Source organism: Achroia grisella, unplaced genomic scaffold (assembly GCF_030625045.1).
Source record: "Achroia grisella isolate CSIRO2021 unplaced genomic scaffold, CSIRO_AGI_Agris_v1 utg640, whole genome shotgun sequence".
Lineage (NCBI taxonomy): Eukaryota > Metazoa > Arthropoda > Insecta > Lepidoptera > Pyralidae > Achroia > Achroia grisella.
In genome coordinates this window covers 7,099,095-7,123,129 of record NW_026712977.1, presented here as the reverse complement: position 1 = coordinate 7,123,129, position 24,035 = coordinate 7,099,095, and the positions used below count along the sequence as shown (strand labels likewise).

At 31.0% G+C, this 24,035-nt stretch overlaps 1 protein-coding gene across 1 annotated transcript in view; it reads right to left on the bottom strand.

Annotated features, from left to right (window-relative positions):
* The window catches only part of LOC131849168 (ras-associated and pleckstrin homology domains-containing protein 1), a 90,726-nt gene that overhangs the window by 29,020 nt on the left and 37,671 nt on the right, over window positions 1-24,035 (bottom strand). Inside the window, exon 3 of the mRNA XM_059199170.1 lies at window positions 1,838-1,933. Within this exon, the coding sequence (XP_059055153.1) occupies window positions 1,838-1,933 (96 nt within the window). The remainder of the gene's footprint in view (window positions 1-1,837; window positions 1,934-24,035) is intronic.

Genomic DNA, 24,035 nt, shown 5'->3' with positions numbered 1-24,035 from the left:
CATAATATTGGGGTCAATTATAAAATTACATTCATAAAATTTAAAATTTTCACCACGTTCTATATACCGTTATTTTGGACACTCGTAGCCGAAATTTATTATAGTAATGAATAAAATCTAACTTAAGAATATGTATAATTATTTTTTTTTATTATAGATTTAAATATTGTTTTAGGGAAGTGCGGTTCAGAATTGATTCAAAATTCTTTTATTTATAATCTAAATAAATTTTGTCTTTATAAATAAAAATGCATTGCTAAATGTACATACCTAATATCCTAATTCTCTCGTATAGCTGTCATCCATTTAGTTAATTTGTTTGAAATGAAGGCAGGTTTTATTTTCTTCAAAGTAGAAATGAAATAAGAATTAAATTATGCTAAAGTGATTGTAAAAGATTTAACAGTTTACGCAAAATTAAGGAACAAGTAAACGCATATGCTATCGAGCACCTGTCCCTCACCGCGACGGCTGCAAAGCACACGTGTTGGATTTTTAAACGCAATCCTGCATCAATCTTCCGTTTATAAATTCGAAGAACTTTTTCGTTTTATTTATTTAATTAATGAAGCTATATTGCGACATGCTATACCATTTTGTTTAGCCGTTATTTATAAATGGAGATTATGCGACTAGGATAGTTCAAAGAAAGTTAATTTACATCATACGGTATGTCGACTCGACTGATTGATTTTCAAATTTGTGGTAGGTCGTGACTAAGTAGGTGAATAAATTAAAACAGTAGGATCTTTGTATATCTTAGTAATTGAACTAAAATAATAAACTGCATTATCTTACCCGAGAGAACATGAGCCGCAACTATGTAAATATCTTAATAATTCCTTTATCTTTTTTTAAACATCATCAATTTATAATTATATTCGTACTTGAAGTATGTTCTTTTGGAAAAGTTTTTCTGTTTAATCTTATCGCTGGCTCCGGCTTCTGACCTTTTAATAATTTAAGTTTGAATAAACAATGATATCACTTTTACCAATACATTTTATTACTATTGATAAAATTTAATATAAAATAGTACATTAACAAGTCTGTAGTTATTTATAATAATATCCAGACAGAATCAAGTGTGACTATAAGAAAACATCTTATAAAATGGTCAGTTTCATCGTTCAAGGTGCATACGGCGTACATATTGGCTACCTACTTTAATAAAATGGTATGAAATTAATTAACAACAATGTTGTAGATATGTATGGTTACATAATCTTATAAACAATTTTCTCATATAAATTATATAAATTGTAATCGTCTACTCACACATTACACACAAACATTGAGTTGTTTTCGTAGAATTTCAAAAGAAACGCACTATATAATAAAATCATATGGTTAACAGATGTAATTATTATCTGTAGAAATAATAATGTTCACTTCTTATATTACTTTGTAGTCTAGTGAAATTAATGTTATCGTATTGGAGGTATACATATATCGCTTACAAGGTGACTGATCTGGAATATTCCAAGTTATAGACTTCTTCTTGAATTTATACTTTTTTCTTCTCCTATGTATTAGGTAGTAGGCACACTAAAAAGTGTGTTTGTGTGAACGGGACAATCTTATAAATTATAAGTAGTATTAATAAAAACACATTTGTAATTTTTTTTCAAATAATTGAGAATTAATGAGGATTATAAGTAATAAACATCACAGTGACTCTTGGGAGCTGAGTTAAAAGAGAAATATCAGAATGAACACGTAGTCAAAAATGACTTAAATAGTGCCAATGATGTGATGTTTACGGATGAGAGTGGTCGCCATTTCTTATATTTAAGGCATGCGATAGTGGGCCGTATATATAACACGGGCTACTCACCGCTGTTAGGACAGTAAGTTCACCCAACCACTCGTTCAGCAGGGCCTCGGGGTCGTCGGCGGCCGCGCCGGCACCTGCTTCCTCTACTAGCGCCATCTGAAATAGACAACATTCATCACATCAGAATACAATACAATACAACAACCTGAAGGAAGGAATTGATAGTAGTAAGAGCTAGTAATTATTGGCATTCGAATCTATCAGTTCAACCTCCACGCTTTCCACCTTGAAACAATCTTGGTTAATTCCTTGTAAATTTGTCATAATAGTCTAATTGACTTAATGCTCGACAATGCAGGAGGATATGGTATTCCAATCGTTATCAAATAAAAGAAAATACAACAACTTAGTACCTAGTTGTTAATGGTAAAGGTATGTTATGCTTGTAGTATTACAAATTGTAGGACAAATTTACCTTATACAAGAATTGTACAGTGAAAAGGCATTGTCTTATGTTTATAGCTTATACAAATTTAGTGGACCTTTAATACGCGGAGGACAAAATTCTATATGAATAATAAAATATAGTCGTACATGTGTTTAAAGCAACGTGCGTTATATATGTATAAGGCCGGCCGCACACATCAGCGCCGGGTGTCGACAGATGGGAGGGCGGGACGTCAGTCAGGTCGACCCGTGCAGTTAAGGCCGATTAGTCGTCAGATTACTCGCAAGCGAGTAGCGTTTTGATAGACTCCAATTAGCGTATTTAGTTCCTACTATTCGCTCTCGCTCTTGGCTGGCATAGTAAATGCGTTAATCGGAACATGAGTTGCATTGCTGTAATCTAACCAGCCTAACGACACAGAATTGTTACCAACCGAGAAAATCGCTACCTGTTTTTAAATAAATATTATGTTATTCTATCGAAAAATACGTAACGGAACTTTTGCTATGTTAAAGTAATCTGAATTTGAATGATTTATAGTACATTATTATATTGTTTTAAATTTTATAAGTACGTAGTTATTAATTATCATTATTTTATGGCCTGTAGAGTAGGAACTTAATTTAATTGGTGTAACATTTATCTAATAAAGTAAACTAAAAATAATTTGAAGAAAACGTTTCTCACTGTCTATTTAACAAAGTTTATTAAATTAGGCTAAAACAATTTTTAGTTATATCAACGTTAATCTGCAAACGTTATAAGAATTGAAAGAAACACAATTATCTGCCATGCCGTGTTGTGAACAATAACGAATTATCATAAAAATTACGCACAAAGCGCAAATGATCCATGTGCGTTTAGGTAAGAGTGGAATTCAATTTGGTTGTGAGTCTGCGGCTCGCCTAATTCTGTATTACATTATGGCGGACAATAATGTATGCCGTCGACTATATCTCGTTGTAACCAAGTGCGTATTGAAATTGTCGTAAAATTCTATTAGGTAGATTGGTGTAAAAGAAAACGAATATTATGGATATAATTTTTACTTTAATTAAATTATATAAAATATAGATTAGTATAAAAGTATCTTGGCCTCGTGACAGTGATGCCAAAAAATTTATCGTAATCGTAAATTATTTAAAAAATAATATCTAAATATAATCATAATATTTATCCGAACATAAATATTCGGCTATTTGTAAAAATATATCGCTTTCGAATTTGCGATAGCAAATTGCCTGGTTGTAATGGTCTTTAGCATTGAAATGATTGAGTATTTAAATAGGCAGTATATTACACAATTTACTTATTATATACGATCATAAGACGATATCTCTAGTCAAGCAATTAGTTCCGGTATTAAATTAAGGCACCTGAAAATGGCAGTGCTTCGGATAGGCAAAGAGCTGGGGTGAAATTTACTAAACTGAAAGTATGTGTTATTATATAACATACTATCCACAACACATCTTCAAAAATTTCAATAATAAATAGAAAATTTCATCAATCAGATTTTGAACTATATTTTTTAATGTAACTGGTATTGAATACAAGCCACCTGACTGTAAGCCGTAAACATCACCTACACACATGAACAGCATTACGTTATCACGTGACTCGCGTGGACCGCGCATGCCTTAGCATTCCAGAGGAATCGAGATGACTTGCCTCTAAATTATTTCTTGCTCTGAGAAGTAAGAACTAAAATTATATCACATTAGTTTTGCATTCAAACAAAAACAATAAAAATAAGGCGGTTTGACAATTACAAGTACTTTTAATAATGTTAAAACTTGTTCAAATTAAATTTTGTCTACTAATTATCGCCATACAAAAATTGACTTTTATTTTATAATTATACGAGTTTTGTCCCTCTTATTACCGTTACATCAAAATAGAATTATTTATAATGCTAATTACAATAATAGGTAAAATTCTCTTCAAGGAATTTACTTTAATGAATGTGATATTCAAGGTGATACGCTTAATTCTTTTATGAATCTCGTTTAAGTATAATAAAGATACATAAAAAATTTTTAATGTAGAAATTATTTAAAGTAGTAATAAGCAATTGTCTAGAAATGCCCTAAAAAGTATAAAAAATAATGATTTTTTTTCTGTACGTTTATAATAGAAAAAAATATATGCTGACAAAAATCATTCATTTGTTACCCATTTCGGTTAACAAATGAAAGGAAAGTTAATAATGTTATTGCGAATCGGTGGCGCGCGTCGGCCCTTATACTCATACCTTAGGTTTTTGTCAAAGTACCTTTCGTGACCGGGAAGGAAAGTCGGTTTGACATAATATTTACGCAATTCAATAATAAACACATAAATATGTTTTCGTAACTAGTTTACAATAGTGAAGTTACCTATTGTCGTGAATCTAGATTTAATACCATACAATTGAAGTGAAGGGCAGTAACATTTATTTGTCGCTATTACAAACTCTGATATAATATTTGGACAAAAAGAAAATGTGGTAAACATTGTTTATAAAGATGACTATTATTAGATAGTAACTTTTGATTTAATATTTTTTCGACGATCGATATGAAAAGGATTCCACCACCTTCATTGACGAGACTATAATTTCAATTTATTACTGTTAATAAATAACAATCTATTTTATTTCTATTAAGGAAATATGATTCAATGAGTTCTAGAAACTTTTCCCAATTCCATTATATTCCAGTTGACTACTAAAGTTTTCTTATTAGAACTTTATGGTACTATTTTTTATAACATAGAATAGAATAGAAAATCTTTATTCAAATAAACTTAGGTAATTTAAGCACTTTTGAACAAACAACAATTTTTTTTTAAATCTACCGCATATTTGAAAAGCTGTCTCATTACAAGAAGAGTAATCAAGAAACTTGTGTGTTGCTCGCATAGTGAAGAATAATATCTTTTAGTATTATTATAATTGATTATTTGATTGTCCATATTATAATGTGGTGTAGCAAGTGATTAGAAACTTAATTCTATCATGATTGACATTGTCTTCTATTCTATAAATTCATTCAAATTATTAACTCACATTTATGCGTGATAATAATATTGGGTGGGCATAAAAGCTTTCTCTGAAAATAAATAGTCCCATTTCGTCTGGGGAAAGTGCAGAGTAGTTGTAAAGATAAATTAACAGAGTCAAATTGACGTGAGCGGCCATCAATAAAGAGATGCGGGTACAAGCGCAATGCAACTGCCGCCGCGTTTCTACCAAACATACATCATAATTGTGTGCGTGAGAATAATACTTTACATGTGGTGCGTTTATACATTTCGTGATGTCACATTCACATACATTTTCACCATAAAATTATATAATGCTTTTTTAGGTAATGGATATAGCAATCAAGCTGCTTTACCATCAGGTACGCCTGATGGTAAGGGGAACCATCGCCAAAATCGCCTAAATATACCCTATTTAGGCATCTGATAAAATATTTTGTTTAAGGTTTGTTACTTTAAGGTTGAATACTTTACTACCCGTAAAGTATTCAACCTTAAAGATTTTTAACATTTTAGGTTATGAATTCCACTAAAATATGAACAAACGGCAAATATATTAATATACTAAACGTAAACATATTAATAAACTATTTTAATATAATGCGCAATTACTAAGCAGTGACACACCTAAACCTTGGTATCTTCAATGTCTTGTATCGGCTCTTTCCAAATAGATATAATATATGTATTGTTTGTATTGAACACAAAATCGCCTATTGAGCTTTCATAATCATCTAACTATTAGAAAACATTTAATTGTTAAAAGAAAATATTTACTTCGTGCTTCTTTAATGTAATATTTTTGCTAAATGTTAATAGATAATATCTAAATCAAAGATAGCCGAGATCCGTTCTTGTAATATAATCTATCTTCAAGTCCAATAAAATGACACAGCTAATTTTACAATACCTAAGATTACAACAAAATACCCTAAATATGCATACATACTTATATACCTCCCCTAAACTAGCAACTTAGTAAGGAGCGCCAGGAGTTGCCGGAACCGGTCTCAATACACAAGACGAATTATGAAATTGGATTAAGCGAGCATATATGCATGCAGTAATATAAAGACCATTGGCAATCGATTCTCTCATTACCTATCCCTTTGGGAGTTGCAGATACAGAGGCGGATAAATAGAGTATATAAAAGTAGATATTAAGTTTCAGAATATTCTGTACTACAATAATAGTAGTATATTTTTTAATTCTGTAAAGATCACAATATTATAGCGTTAGCGTTATAGAGTTAATACGTGCTAAGTATTAAATATAACGTATATTACATTCTGTGTTTAGTGAGTTTAGGTAGGTACTAATTTGGATAAAATTTGTGCAAAGAGAAAGCATGTACTGGTTCCTGCTTACTATAAATACTGTTATCATAAATTTTTATGTGAGAAATTATGTACTCATACACTGTAAATGTACTGTCTAGGTCATTTCATTAATTACGAAAAGCTAGTATTTTAAATAATTTAACAATTTTTGTTTATTGGGTCATAAAACATATTTAAATCGAGCTACATACAAAAGTAAAGTGAGACGTACTACTTATATTTTGTCGTCGAATGGGTTAATCATGGTGTGATTAATAAATGACGTAACTGTGTCTGAGCGCCTGATCAAATACAAATAGCATTCTTGTATATAAACGGTTTGATATAATTATAAACGGCACTAGATTGGATCTTACTTGAAATATAATATAATAATAAGAGTTGCGAATAAGTTATTTATTGAAAAATAATACAAAGATTTAAGGTAAATATTATGAATAATATCCCCCAAAAGTGCGCATTGTAACCATCATACACTATGTAGGTAACCAACCAGTTTTGTAAAAGAATTACACAAGTACCTTGTGCGTGACATTCAAATGTAGGTCTCAGCCGGTGCAGATAGAGTATCTTCTTTAGGTTATCTCACGACATCCAAGTCCACATTTATCACTAACAAGGTTAAACTGGCAGTCCAATAACCGTCAATTCGGACAATGCTGCACTTCATTTAACGCTCAATGATAACTAAAGGAATGATATGCACTTCATTTCGCTCACAATACACAGTATTTCAAACAAATAAATTAACGTATACTGCGTTGGCCCGAATAACATTGCGTTATTATAGGATGCGACCATCCATGATTAAATGAATGAACACTGTGATGAGAACGTCTCAGTGACGCCATCACGGTTATGATAAATATAGTAAAAACGTGAATTACGTCATGTATTCATATCTTACCAATAGAAAATCAAGAAATTCATAACTAGCTGCCTATTTGCAGTTTTACTTCAGACATGAAACCTCTTTCTTTGATGCTTTTCTAATGTAAACTCCCTCTTAAAGTAATGTAGGTATATTTTTATAAAGCTGAAATATGCCAAAATTCGGCTCACAAACATCTTGTTTATGATACGGTGTTGGTGCGGCGATGAGTCTCCTTCCGTTTCGTGCCAGTTCTGGATATGATTCATGGTGGTATCATTGTTTGCTGAACCATCCTATTTTGTCATTAGACAAACCTTCAACCTCGTACTTAATACTATCTATTACATGTGTTAAAAAATAATATATGTATATAATGTTTGCATATAATTTGTGAAGTAACTTTTTAATATTTTTGATAAAACATTATTTGAGTATAAATAGCCTAATATATATAGGTCTAATCGATTGCCATAAGCATTGCCAGAGTCCCGTATCTATTAAAATGAATTAGAGCAGTTCATTCCATCTAGTGAATAGTTGCCCGCTCTACGATTGTATGTTCAGATTCACCATTCCAGATCATTCTTTCAAATTCTTTATTTATGGGTTTTTCGGTTGCCATACTAATTTATATAAATCCTTTGAGGTACACTCTGTCACTTGTACATTACATTACATCATTTTGCTTTTTTTAGAAGAGAAGAACTGTAATTATTTACACATATATGGCCCTGCGTTTGCAGTACAAAACTTTCTGGATTTGTGGTTAGCATGTATCTGCATGTAATCAATTAACTGATTAAAGAACGATTATCGATTGCGTAGCCGATATTGAACGCAAAAGTATAAAACAAATATTGTCGATATCAGGTAGTTCCTTGACCTTGTTTCCATCGAATAGTGTAGTACTAACAAATATCTTAGACATTGCTGTTATTAATGTGTCGCAGGTCCCAATAAAGCTGGCATTAACGATCTATCTATACTTGATGATACGAAATTTGAACAGAATTAGTATGTACATTAAACAAAACCTATAATATAATTCTACTGTTAACAGCTGAAAAATTATCATCAGTATTATAATATATTTCAGAATGTAACTTTTTAAATCCACAAGTAATACAGTACTTTAGCAGGTTAACCTTCACGTTGTCTCCCTTGGAGATCATCGTCAATTCCAGATAATTTCTCATTCTACCATCCCAACAGTTGCAGTTGTAAAAGTAAACCATTACTATGGGTGCAACATTTCACTCTTATACGTCTAAAAGGTTTATTGTTAACTAATGCTCATTTATATATATATATATAAAGACCATGGGTATGTAACCCATTTGGGTTACCTACCCATGGTCTTTGTTTACTATTTGGTATTTTGTAAATAACACTCCGCTCATTTGTTACATTATTGTGTTACAAAATAAAGCTCATTCCAATAATTTGCAAAACAAATACAACATTAGTTTACGAAATTCATCACGTTTCACTACTAATAATAATGGATTGTTTAAAGGCCGAGAGTCATAACAATTGCACCGTACCGTAGAGTTTATAAAATTATTATTTTTTCAAGTTAACATAAACTTTGTAGTTACAATCTAGAGCAGGTCAAATAGGTACAAGGACATTGTACACAACAAGAGCACAGAATATATTATTAGGTATCAGTAACCATAGGTCAAAATGTCAACAAATATTGCAATAACACTGTACCTCATTTAATATCCCCAAATTTTAATATCTTAGTATACAAATTCGGATTCATAAAGTTAGTATTCCTGTACAGTATCATTCCTATATTTATAGATATTATATTGTGAAATGTTAATTTTATACCTACCTATAATTTTTGTAAATAAAAATAATAAATATCATATAAAAAATAAAATGCCTTCATATTTTTTTGGTATCGTATTTTTTTCCTTACCTGACGTTAAAGAAATTTGTCCTGAGTTGTAAGCATCAAAGTAATAAGATTTTATGCATACAATATCCAGAAAATTGGTGCACAGTAATGAGGTTAACGACTTGTTAGGGCTCCATAAAGCGGCAAACGTCGGAAGGGAGACGTGCATATACTGTGTACATAATTACATTTGGTGACACAGAACTGACGTGATCGACTCCCTCCCTCCTTCTTACAGTAGTCTTGACTCCAGTTAAATATAAAATGTCAAACTTGTAAGTAGATTTTTTGCATGAAACACAAAAAAGTGACGGTCATGAAACTTAAAAAATCACGTTTTTACATTTTGATATTTTGTTTAATATGCCATATTTTAATAATGATCGAAAAAAATGTAATACATAGATAGATGAAAACGTAGTCCATAGAGTTACGCAGCTCCTTCAACATTCAACGTTAGCACGAAATATTGCAATGAAATACGTGAGAAATTTAGCTCGATCCTACCCCAACTAATAAAAGGATGCAAACTACAACTAGTGTGCTTGCTAAAAATATCGGACAGTATTCAGTAGCATTTATTTCTTCCAATAAAATAATCTATTGAAAAAATAACCTACTAAAATTATAATCGTATATTTATTTATAGGTATCATAACTACTCGTACATTCTTGAATTAATATTATGTATATCTGATTTATATACACAGTGTTTAGGTATTATAATACTAGATACATTTTATAAATACGGAGTACCTATTTAATATTGAAATTTATAAAGACTATTCAAAGTTTTGTATAGAATTTCGACATACAGAAAAGAAAATATTTTAAATCGATGGTAATTTGGGCAATGTTGGGGAGCGAAGTGGTTTCAATAACTCACCTTTATGTAAATTGTCAAACCGGGCAATAGGCTCCAACATTCTAAATAAATTAAGAAAGGGAAAGGCACTTCAACTATATACTGAAAACCGCAATCAGGTTTGTCTGATTATATGGAATAGTGATATACTAACGTAACACTGCATTAAGACCGTAATAATTGAATAAATTCATTGTCATTAATACTAAAATAGTTTTGTTTATTTTCTTAGTAATTTGTTTTGTCTAGACTTTTAGTAGAATATATCGAGTTACTTTATCAGATTGTTATGTCTGGAATCTGTTTTACTGTTAAAACACTCTCATTAATATTATATGTAACCTATTTAAAAATGGAACGGAAGCAGATTGTTAAATCATAGTCCTAAAAACTAGAACATATGTATATTCTAGTTATATTCTGGTTTCTAAACACGCATAAGTTTTAGTATGAAATTGAGATTACTAAATTTCCTACACACTTGTTAAATAAACATTTTATTTATGAATTCCTCAGCCTATAAGCACAACAACAGGCGTAACTCACTCCTTGCAAAATTTAAACAAATGTATGTTTACACGTCCTGTTTTACGAAAGATCCAAGAGAGTTAATGCAACATGGAGTCAGGTTGCTCTTAGGCAAAGCTCTAAATAGGCATACTCTGGAACATGAGCGTGCCTGTGAGGGTTCCCAGAAAAACACTGTAACAATAACTTGCTTAACCCGCGGATAAACATGGTAATAACATGCAATACAGCGGTCATAACAATACAATGTAAATATTAATTGTTTTCATTATTATCCAGTACCCGAAATAAAATATTCTTTAAGTAAGAACCCCCGGCGAGAAACACCGGGCAAGCCTACGAGTAAAATATTCAGTGTGTGTCTACATTTTTTTATGAAATGTGAGAATAATTTATTATTAATATCTGTAACAAGAATATTTATACACATTATAGTTAATAATGTATATAAATAAAAGATTCCATTCATCGTATACCTACATTTTGAAGATTCTTTGTTTTGAGGACAGTATCTAGGTACAAACAACCATCCAAAAAGGAAAATCCAATTCACCCTGGTACCCTCCCAATCTGAAGAATTATGCAATCCTGCATAATTCTTCAGATTGGGGGGTCCTCCTCCTCCTCCTATCCTCATAAAATGTATGATGTGTCATGAAATAGAATAGAGTTAAGTAATTGTTTTCTAATTTAATAATTTAATGAAATATTTATGCGAGGCATCCATGAAATGTATTACTCCTTGGTTAAAATGTGGAGGAACATGGTTGAATATGTTATTGAAGACCTAGATCCCCTAATAACTCCACAATCCTGATTCTTTCAATTTTACACATACTTTCTTTCTTAATACCATACATTATCTTTCCATCGGAGGTGTATTTAAGGGTGCAGACAATAAATTACCCCTAAATAATAAAAGCAATTATGTTAGTACATGGTAAAATTTTCGGTGCTTTTATTGTCTATTCAAATAAGCAACTGCGTCTGATGTTCAATATTGCGGTACATGTCGCGCCGAAATATAGAGCAAATTCTAGTTAGATGAAAATGCGTCCCTCCCATTCACCTCCCATTCCCAATCGCCTGCATCAGATAGCCCCCTCGCCTTGTTTACAGGACATAAAACACTCTGCGAAGGCAATGTCATTTCAGATTTAGTTTGGATATCACAGATTGCCACATTTATAATTATCAACGTGAAAAGGGATGTGTTCTATTATGTAGACAAACAAATTCTATAGATTATCTAAAAAAACACAATGATCTACCTACATAAATCACTTATTAAAATGTATAATGTATACCTCTAGAAAGGTTTTATTGCAAGGATAGATCATAGAATTTTTTATTGTAATTAACGTAAAAAAAACACAAAACGTATGATTTTGCTTTTAAGAAACAAAAGCGCTAATAGTTATCTTTTTGAATATGTGTTACAAAATTCTAAGGCCTCATTCTATTTTATAAATGTTAGTGTCATCTAATTGAGTGTTAAATTAGAGTAGTATAGCACAGGACTGGTTTCCCTCAGACAGGCTAACCCTTTGTAGATTGCTAAAGCAATATACGACAGTTTGTGAGTACAAGTGAGTTAGACAACAATTGAATTTGTTTTCCCATTAACCAACGTATCTCTCCGTGCTATAGAAAAAACACATTATATATGTTTCTAATATTGTATATGAATACATTAAAATGACAAAATAAACATGGATATCCCGATGTAGGTACGAGCAGATCGGAAATTATTGGTACCGTACTGATTGTTACCCAACTCGTTTCGTTTTTCGTATATGATTTTTCTATTTTTTATATTAGGTCTCTTATAAATAATATACTCAAATATTATGTAATAATAGGAGATAAAGTTTTTGATACATCCATATATAATAAATTATTAAATATATAGGTTCTTTCAGTTATTGTTACAATCAATGTAAAACTTTGGTTTTGATTTGTACCAATCTGTAGAGCACTTAGTGCCCTCCGGAAGAATTAAGGGAAATAATCGCATCAAATAGAATAATAGCGATCATAAACACCAAACAATCAATTATAACAAAGAGACAATTTTATCAGAAGTTTCGGGAAGTTTGTAATGTTTATTTCTATGTAAACCAGTGTAAATGATAAATATTATAATTATATTTTTGTAAGAATTGACGTATTATGATTGGGTTATTTTTAATATCAAACACGTAATAAGAAAAAATAACTAATCCCATTTAAGTATATAAACCGATTCTTATATAAACATCGAACAATATTATATTTGTTATTATGGAATAACGAGCTCTATGTACAATGTCACATAGTTACACCGTTATCTTTGTTATAACTCATTAAATATTTTTTGCATTTGTCTATAGATAGTTACGGTCATACGGTCAATGAATAATCATTTATTTCAATGTAAGTATCAGTAGGCACGATACAATTTATAACTAAAATTTATTTAAAGTATCTGTATTCTGTAACTGTTATCATTTTCCTCACTATCTACCACTGTTTTCGTAGAGGACAAATACAAAAACGAAAGCAAGATATTCTATACTAAACGTATAGTAAACAACAATGTATGTATATGGATTCAAATATAACCTGTGAAATGTGGGCATATTTTGCGTTCACAACAATATAGACATTAAATTTTTAATTGTAATTAAATCAATACATAGATAGGATATGTATATAGTATATCTTCTTCCATCTATCAATAATACATATAATATTATAAATAATAATAACCATGATCTTCGAACAGAGCGAGTTAATTCTTAGCAATATTAAAAAATATGGTGCGTGTTAAACTACTATGAATTAAAAATACAAACGTTTGTATAAACTAAATATATAAGGGAGCGTGCCTGCGTAATATTTCTGTTAAGGCGATTGCTATATCGATATCTAATAGCCCTCATAATAGATGTTTATCACGTATCCCATTGTACGAGTGGAGTACATCATCAATCGCTATAATGTCAACGTTACTGTGCCTACAATAGACGAAACTTTTTTACCAAACAATCAGGGCTCAGGGCCGTAGCCTAAACTGAACTTATGATAGGGCTAAATAAGCTTTCGGTTTGTAACAAAAATCGCGTTTCAATTTAAAGAGTGGACTCTTCGTGTAGTGTCGATGAAAACGAAATAATAATTGTAATAGTATTTTAATTTATATAAACTAAATGTTCTTTACGCAACATAATAAATTTGAAAAATAGGCAGTCGAAAATTTTTTTATTTTATTTTACTGCTATCATTTTTATTAACTAACTACATGTACTAAAGAATAAAATGGCACGAAATCTTTGCTCCATAGTAGGTACGATAATGTAACGAAAGAAACGTCAATCTGTCATTATTGTATAATTTTTATGGTATTTGTTAGCTGAAACTTTTTATGTTTCATTTATTCATAAAAATACTGCAATAAGGTATCATTAAATATGTGCAGCAGTTATTAAGTGATTTGATTATACTGATGATACTCGGACCTTGATTAAATAATTCAATATTGTTTATACAGATTTCAAGTTTCATTAATTATATTAGATTTCTGATTGATTTTACTTGTTGTGAATTAAATAAACACGTCATTCTAATGTCTCACTTGTATTTTAGGAACACAGAAAATTTGTCCTCCTTGATAGGACCGTGCAATAGCCCAGTGCTATCGCTTGCAAAAACTGAATAATAAATAAAGCACGTCAGCGCTGAAATGTAAAAATGGAATTGCCTGTAGCTTGGCAAATAAGTTAATAATGTTATATTCAGAAATATTACACTTCCATATGCAGCTTTGTTATTTTCAAAACAATGGAGGAGAGTTTGATTATCCATTATAAAAGTAGGGACCATAAGTCACTGCTAACAATCTACCATATTAAGTCAATCTGCTTGGAAACTATGTTTAATTCCTGATAAATTCTTCACAGTGAGCGAACTGACTTGACTTCATGCTTATCCTATCCGCCACCGATATTCTCCGCCAGTATATACCGTTAGCACAGGCTGGTGTATCATTCCAAACCCATGGATTAAACAAAAATAAGTCAAAACAGCGTATATATATACATTACCTCGTACACAATGATTGACAGACATCGCATGATGTAAAAGTAATTAATACGTACATTGTTATGCCGAGCCGGATCTACATGCGGTATACGTGGTTATTTACAAAAGAATGTCCAACACAATACGTTCGAGCCAATTAAATCGATAACATTGTATTCAATACAAAACAATATTTATAAAGTTGTCAATAATATCATTTACATATACAATTTTCATACTCTTTTATTTTCCTTTATTGGTATTAAAAAAATACTATAATCAAATATTAAACGCAGCCCATGGTATTCACTGATTATGTAGCTGTCTCTATTTGAATCGTGTTTTTAAAACAAGTCTGTTTTTTAATCATACTTTGCTTCTACAGGTTGTCTGGAAGACATTGCATTAGCAAAAAGACTATCTTTAATATATTTGCTTCTATTTTCAATATTTTGTTACTTCTTGTGTCTCCCTTTAATGCTGGTGCAATAAAGTATTATAATAAAAATAGAGGTATAGTTTTTGTCGCTGGAAGCTTGCCCATTATTCCTTATATATTATTTTAACACTCTTATTTTACATGTAATTTTTTATTTATTGAGTTGTCATTTCTAATAGTGAGGCCATTCGTCATAAAAAACACTTATAACTATTTCCTAATAGAATATTAAACTTGTTGCAGTCACAGATTTGATATATTAATTACTTGAATTATTTTTATACGATTTTTGTTTACAACATTAAGCGCAACCATTACAGGTGGATGGTAGAAGGTAAAATACAATAGTACCTAAGTGCGATGCGTGACGTCGCATATTTTAAGGTGCGAGCGGCTCTCCCATTTACGAAAAACAGAATAAAATACTCCTGCACTCTTTGGACATTAGGTACACAACGTGATGTTGCACCTATATAATGATGAAATGATTTCATGCATATATTGTAATTTACGTGTAGTGTAATTTACGATGTGTTGTATATAGTATGGTTTTATTAATAAGAAACAAGCCTAAATATATACAATTCGTATCTATATAATACCTCTCATGTCACAATAATAGTTACATACTCCTCCGAAACGGCTAGACCGATATTTATGAAATTTTATATGCAATTCAGTTGGTCTGAGAATACTGTATATTCAAAGCCTGAAAGTGATAATGTTATAAATATTTGTTGCCCATTATAAATAGATCCCTTAACAATTCTTTTTTATAATATGACATTAAAAATACATTCAACCCAAAATTGTCACCCAATTTTATAATAGCGATTTTAATATGTATGGCTAAACAACGTTTGCGAAGTCAGCTAGTATAATGCTATATAATACATTATATTGAATTATAAATATTATAATGTAATACTAAAAAATACAGTTGAACTTAGAAATATGTTTTTTTTAATCAGTTAATAAATAAACGTTGACAATTAAGTAAGAACGTTACTATATAGACATAGCTAATAGAGTGTCTGGGTCTCGAACAGTTGAATTTAATCACCGAACAGGCATCCAGTATTTGACGTCAATATGCCAGGCGTCAAGACGACAGGGAATTTCACAAGTTCAAAAACAGGGGCTTAATTAAACTGAATTTCTCGGTATGCTCTGCACAAAGTTCGTTAAACGATTTATCTAAGTTCATTTGTCAACTGCTCCATACCAAGCAAATTGATAGGTGTTTATCAGATAAATTTCAGAATCTATAAATGTCCTTTAATTTTCTCTTTGCTTTCAAATAACGCTATCGGTTATTTGATGGTAAAGAGTTACAGTAGCCTTTGTATGTCTGAAACACCAAGAATGTCAAATACACGTTGACGATGCATATACAGTCTCAATATGATTATTTAATAAATAAATAATTATTTAATAACAAAATACGCTGTAGTAGATTCTTTTCGGAAAGTAGATTCTTTTCACAATTTGAGTGAGAAATTAAGAAATGTAGCTCAAAACACGTTTTAATTAAAATATTTGTAAATGTATCGACTGACATTGTAAGTATGTGATTTTATTAAACATTATGGGCTATTACTCAAATAATGTCCCTATGGCCATTTTTGTTTAATGAGACCAGACCCTTAATTATGCAATACTGAAACTAACAATTCTTGTCCGAAACAGATTAAAATCTCATATTTTGTTATTGCTGTTGTTGTTTCAGTTCCAGCCATTCCAGTTGTAATTGCGAACCGTGCAACTTAGATTGCACCTCCAACTCTCAAATGGTTCAGAGAAAATTGCAAACACATCAATTTGAATCTTAAATGATTTCTATTATTTAGTTTTAATCCTCAACAATTTGTATATAATTTATTACTATCAATTGCTTCGTAATATGGATGTAGACTCAATAACGGTGGGATTTTGATCACCTTTAAAGAAGGTCGTAATGGCAGTAATTTTTCCGCACTGAATATTTTTGAATTAAACAAACTAATAATTAATAAGTAGTGAAATGGACATCCGAAAAATAACACCCAATTCGCTTAAATATAATCTGTATCAATTACAATCTGTATCATTTAGGAATAGGTAATAGCTTTTTCTATGCTTAAATTGTAAGTATGTCTTACAAATATTTTGCCGATACACGGGAGCCAAATAATGGTATACTAATGGTAAATTAAATACTAAATAATATATGTGCACTATACAATTACTGAGATGAGATTCTTATAAATGCTTCCAAGATGACAATGTACTAATGGACCCTTTATAAACTTAGGTACCAGCATTGCAGTACAATATGATCGCCCAATTCTCCTATTCAAGGGCTTGATGACAATGATGCGATACGGCATCCGACCATTACTAACCTAGACAGACGTAGCAGTCATATTCAGACATATTATGTTCACTGTGATGAACTTGTAGTCAGGAATATTACAAAAATGAATCATCACGAGAGACATTAACCCTCAATAACTTGCTAGCTTTATATTCACAGTGAAATCCTATTTCCTTTCCCTGTAAATTGAAGTTTATCTTTTCTTATAGACCCTTTCTTTGTGTCAATCTTTTCATGGTTATGGATATATAAATAATATATTTCTGGATTTAGTGCGATAAAGTGTATATAAAAAATGCATATATTATTCCCTAATTGGACATACATTACTCGGAGATATACTAAATTTTAGTACGTTTATACGCATTTATTTTAAATATATGCATTTAACGACTTTAGTTATTGAATATATTTGTATGTATATTAGTAGCAAAACTCATGGATCAAAATCTAACGATGAAAAGAAAGTAATATGGCAACGAATCAGGCAAATGTTGTTTTGCCCGGAGAAGCAGAGCCACCGGGTCCTATTTTATTTTGAAATCATCCCAGATACTCATGGAAATACGTACAAATTTCATTAATCAAAAACTATATTGGCCCAGCTTTAGTTTTAAATACACTAGTATAATAGTAAAATATGTATTAAGGTAAACATAGTTCAATTAAGATCCTTCTTCTTTTGTTTATTTATTATATATCCAAATAAAAAACCTTATCAAAATACTTCATATGGTGTCAAGTAACAGATCAATAGTACATATTAATGTTAGACAACGGGAGGGAAAGGGATTGTTACTAAGGGGGAGTAATAACCCCATTTTGCAAGCAATATATGTATATATATATATGGTTCCACTTGGAAACCGTCGTAATAAATTCATGGCGAATTTACCACGATGGGCTAACTGACCTGACCTCATGCTCATTTTATCATCCTCCACTATTAGCCAGCCAGTGTAAACTGTAGGCGCAGGCGGGTGCACCATTCCATTAACATCCATAAAAAAATGGTAGACAACGAATAATGAATTTAGAGCACAACTAAGGGAGGGACCAAACTATGCGATCGATGGCTCACCCTAAACGTCTACCGCAAAGAATACAGGGTTGTCAGTTTATTTAGTATAATATTCCTGTAACTGACATCAAAATATTACGAAGTTTTTATGTATATAGTATGTAAAACAATAACATTTTATTTAATATGGATTTTAAAATGTATTTGCACTTGTGATTTTTTTATACAATTGTTGTTACCTTTAAAAATGAAAATATTGGCAATAAATTAACTATGTTAATTTCAAATGAATAAATCTGATAATTTATTTCGAACTAATTAAACTGTATCTCGATAAAAAGTGAAAAAAATTTGGAACTATAATGATGATTTATTACTTGTTTGACGTTAATATGAGTGAAATGCATCATTATAGTATTTTATTATGATAAGCCGTAATGTGCAAAATGGAAATTTAATATTTATAACTTCTACGTACTGTATTTTATGTAAGTGAAATCAGGTTAATCATATATAAATAATAACAATATTTTTTTTTATTTTCGTACAAAAGAAAATATTTTATAGTGACTTAAACATCAGAATAAGATATATTAAATATCATATTTTCAATACGTATCAATAATTATCACGACCTTTCAAACGGCAGTGTTTCAACAGCGTTACAATACTCGTAACTAAAAAAATGTTACCCAGATCTCGTGACAACCCTATAGACTACGCAAAACACGCTCGAGTATGACTCACGCTGATAATCGCTCCGCTTGCCGACTATGATGGCATCTGGTAGCACTTGGGACATCCTTTAAATGAATTCTCATCATTTAAATATAATTAAGCGTAAAAAAAATTGGAAATTGAAATACAAGTGTATTTGCATTTTGTACACAAAAATTATAAGTGATGCAATCTTTCGTTTTCCCACAAAACCTAATAAATAGTATAATCAAATAAGTATGCATTTTCATAATCAATCTAAATATGTACATTTCACCAGAGTTTTTTACAAGAAAATACGTACAATAATTATACTTACAGACGGATGGATGCATAATTGGTAAGCCTAAAGTTAAAGCTATTTGTATTGCAGCCATATAGTTTATAGGTGCCGATAAACTAACTGTATGGCTGCACAGAGCGCGAATTCAGTTTACATTTTGGTCTCCGCAGTGGGCGGGGTAGTTTTTATTTTTATGAACAAAATAGTGCCACCGTCTTCTTGAATGGTATACGCTAACTGAACATTATTAAAGGATGATACGAAAATAGTCAGGTCAGTTAGTACTTCGAGACCAATTCTTCACTAGCACTCAACTCATTACTAATAATCCCTCCTGCCGCAGCGGATGTCGTGTCTCTCCCTTCATGTATCAAGTTTATAAATAATTATTAAAGTATTTAAATTTATATTAATTATAAAATATATAATTACTTATGATGTATCTATGTATGTATATATATCACCTCAATAAATAAGTAATTAATAGACCGCGCTTTAATTAAAATTCATGTAGGGAAAGTGATAAATATATAAAAAAAAATACTTTGTGTAAATTCTTATGCCATTATTAATTAACTGTTTATTTATACAATAAAAATCGTTTCTCGCTATAATAAGATGCCAAGCTCGCTGCTGCCAACGGCGGAATAATTAAAAAGGGAGAGAGAAAAATATTATGTTTAAGATAATTTGAAATTGAACCAAAATATACCTGCCTTCACTGGTTTAAAATATTTATATTGTTACCCTTCCATTAATAAATTTACTAACCAAAGAAGGTTATTAAAAAGAGGTTATTTGTTTGTATGCTATTTTAAGCTGTTTTTTAATAGAATATATGATATGTTATGAATATACTATCATTTAGATGCATCACGTGGCCTCTTGGAGGTTTCCGCCCACGAAGTCTTTGTTACAAATTCAATTGTATTTAGACCGCCAGGAAGGCGAGCCGGGTTGCGGATCGCGGGGCGCCATTATCGATCCACGCAGGCCAATGCACCACCTGCCGGTGCAACGCGGAAAATTCGCTTTCCATGTGACATTGTGCTCTTTTGCCCAACTGACGTTTGTAGCTATGTGAGTGAATCCGTATGACTCATTGTATTCTCGTAGCGAATGAACAGCTGGACCGTGTTTGACAAATGAGCTGTCGTTCGATTGGTCGTTTACGTCGTCCACTCTTTAGATTAAGCAAATATTGTATTTTATAACAATGTTATTGTCAACTTAGCCCTGAACATACATATCTTCAGGCGGTCATGAATGAAATATGCGAATTAAATGTTTGCTAATGTTATTAAAAGTTGCACACCTAATTTTTAGCTAATTATGGTTTTTAAATATTATAGACGTTAAAGGAAGGTAAAATATGAGGAAATGCACGGAAAATAGTAAAAATAACAAATTCATTTTCCGATAAAAGTTTGTACCTTTCAAACTGGGTACGTTTTGAAATTAATTTTGCAACCAGACAGATTATTGAATTCTGAGGCGGTAAGAAGTTCGAAGTAAGAATTTTACAGTTTTATTATTATATTTAAATTATAGGATATAACTCAACATTTATTCATATACAATATAATATGAGTGACGTTGTGTGTTGGTATACCATCCATATCCCTTATTAAATTGATGATTTATCTTCTTAATGAATAAGTGAACACTACAATTGCATAAATAAATGTGTAGTAATATAGTATAGTAAAGTAGTTTTATTACATAAGTATCTACTTAATTTTACCCTTGGTGTTGTAACATGAACGTAAAGGTGTGGGCAGTAAAAATAAAATTTAGCAATAACCTCTTACGAGCTATTATACATTAAGTAATTAATGTATCAGAAAAGTTTTTCAATGTTTGTAACAATAATTGCTATTTGTGTGCTTCAGAATTACATTTCTTTAATTGTTGTTTTGGGTATTACTGCAAAAAGTGGTAACCGTTCACCTCGGTCACAGCTATTTCAATCGTTTTATAGCTATTATAGCAGCGTTTTATAAACTCTATTTCGATTATAGACTCAAAATTTGGTTGTGAAATATTAAAGATAAATGTTAAAAGGCAAGACTGGAATGAACTAGCAACGGGATATCTCGTGATAACGTGATATCCGTAGAGCTGTTCATAGTAAGATGTTACATCTTACCATCAGGTGATCCGTTTGTTTGGTTGCCATTTCAGTTACATAAAGAAAAACTAAAAACAGAAGCCAGGACATTATCGACTACAAGAGACGTATATTGGTTGTAACAGTATGTCTCAATAGTCAGTTTGTTTGTTTCAACATGTTAATTTCAGAAATTATTAGTTTGAATTGGACTGGTTACTGCTTCGAATTGATAAATTAGTTTAGTGTCTACCCATACCATATACAACTATTAAGATATAAGCTATATAACATGGCGCTATGACCAATAAGTGCGGATCATCTATGAAAATGTTACAAAGCGGGAAAATTTTTTTTTAGAGAGCTGGCCAATTTACTTTCGTAAGACAGTTTTACTATATTCATAGTGACGATATACATTCGTCTACAGGTACAGTTATAAACTTATCAAGTTTATAACTTTAAACACAAAACATAGAGTCTATTTTTTATCGTAGTTATTTCAGTGAAGCTAGGTTATATAGCTTGTTATATACTCTTATCTGTAATATTCTACATCTACAAACTACATCGATCCATGAGCGATGAACTAGGTAGAGGGAACTTTAGAAGTGCTCCGGGCCACAATAAACAGGGATGATATTTTGTTTGCGAAGGATAACGGTGTATGATAATAACTAGTTCCAACTTTCCTGTGATCCTACATTATAATCGTATATTTCATCACGTGTGAAACTATATTTATACAAAACAATTATTTTTACTATAATACCAAATAAATGTTAAATCTAGCACATTATAGCGATAACGTCGAATAATCACACATAAATGAATAAAATAAATATAAAGTAAAAGTACTATAACTCCGTTAATACATAAATATGTATTAGACATGTACCGTATTCGTAAAAAATAATATCCATAAAATTTTGTTATGAAGAAAATATATAAAATCGGTGGCTTAAACGTTAACACTTCCTAAACCTTGTTAACTAGAACTCAATTAACCTAACCTCGTCATTCTCTTGTTTACAGTTAACTGCCAAAAGGAGGTTTTAGATACGACGTTAATTTAACAAGTATAGTAAGTGTCATATAACATACGCAATATAAAAAAATGAACGTATTTGAATAACTCTTTTTAAAATCGTTAGGGCACACCTCTTTGTTACTTGCGTGGTTTTATCATGACCGGGTAATTTGTCTACTTTTTATGGAACCTAATATACTTGCCATGGCCATCATAAATAATGCAATACTTGTACTAGATCGTCAGAAAAAGTTATACAAAGTAGCTAATTGCAATGTTTTTCTATGGGTGCCGCATAAAGTACCTACTCTATCTCTCCATTTTGACCATACTCACATATGTAAATTAGTTCATCAAGTGATTTAGACAGAGCAGTTCTTTATCTAAAATGCATATATAAATCACATTTTACATCGTCATTACTTGGAGATCACTATTAAAAAGATCTGGTACATTATTTTCTTTATTTGTAATATGTTGTAATATATATTTTTATCTAATGTAACAGGATGTAGCATTGAACTAGAATAAAAGATATTTTAATTATCATCACAGGAAGCCATAGTGGATTAGTAATTCAACATTACATATATTATTACATATATTGTTATCATACTACAATTAAACCCAACTGCCAATGTTAAAGTTGGATGAAGTTTCTCGAGAGTGAATGTGTACGTTGGCAGAAAGTGCAACCTGTATGTAATATGTATATATATATTAAAGTGCCTATTAGTCAGGAGATGATTTCAACTTGAAAATTAAAATTACCATTCTTTTTATTGTCACAAAACTGTAAATCGGGATGCAATTTGGATCTCTATAACGATATCCAGGCATTTTTTATGCTTCTTCTGTGTAACAGATTTCACTAGAGTACCCCTTTACTGTTAGGGTAGTAGGTGCTCTAGTAAAGTCTGCACGGGTGGTTACCCACGAGTTACCTACATCCATGGGGATATAGGTAACTTGGAAACAACCCGCGTAATATACATAACAACAGTGCGTGTCGTAGTGCGAATGAAGGAACAGGTCTTACTACTTTCACTCTCATTAGATATCACGATATAAGCGCAATGTCGATTTCATGTTAGGCGGCAAAGTTGTTTAAAGCTATTTGTACAAAGAATCAGGTAATAATAATAAGGAGTTTGTAAAGAAAGCAGAATTCAGGCCGATGATGGTCATATATGACAGTGAAATAAAGTACATTTCAGTCCTTAGGAATGGCAATCTTCACGTCACATCTGT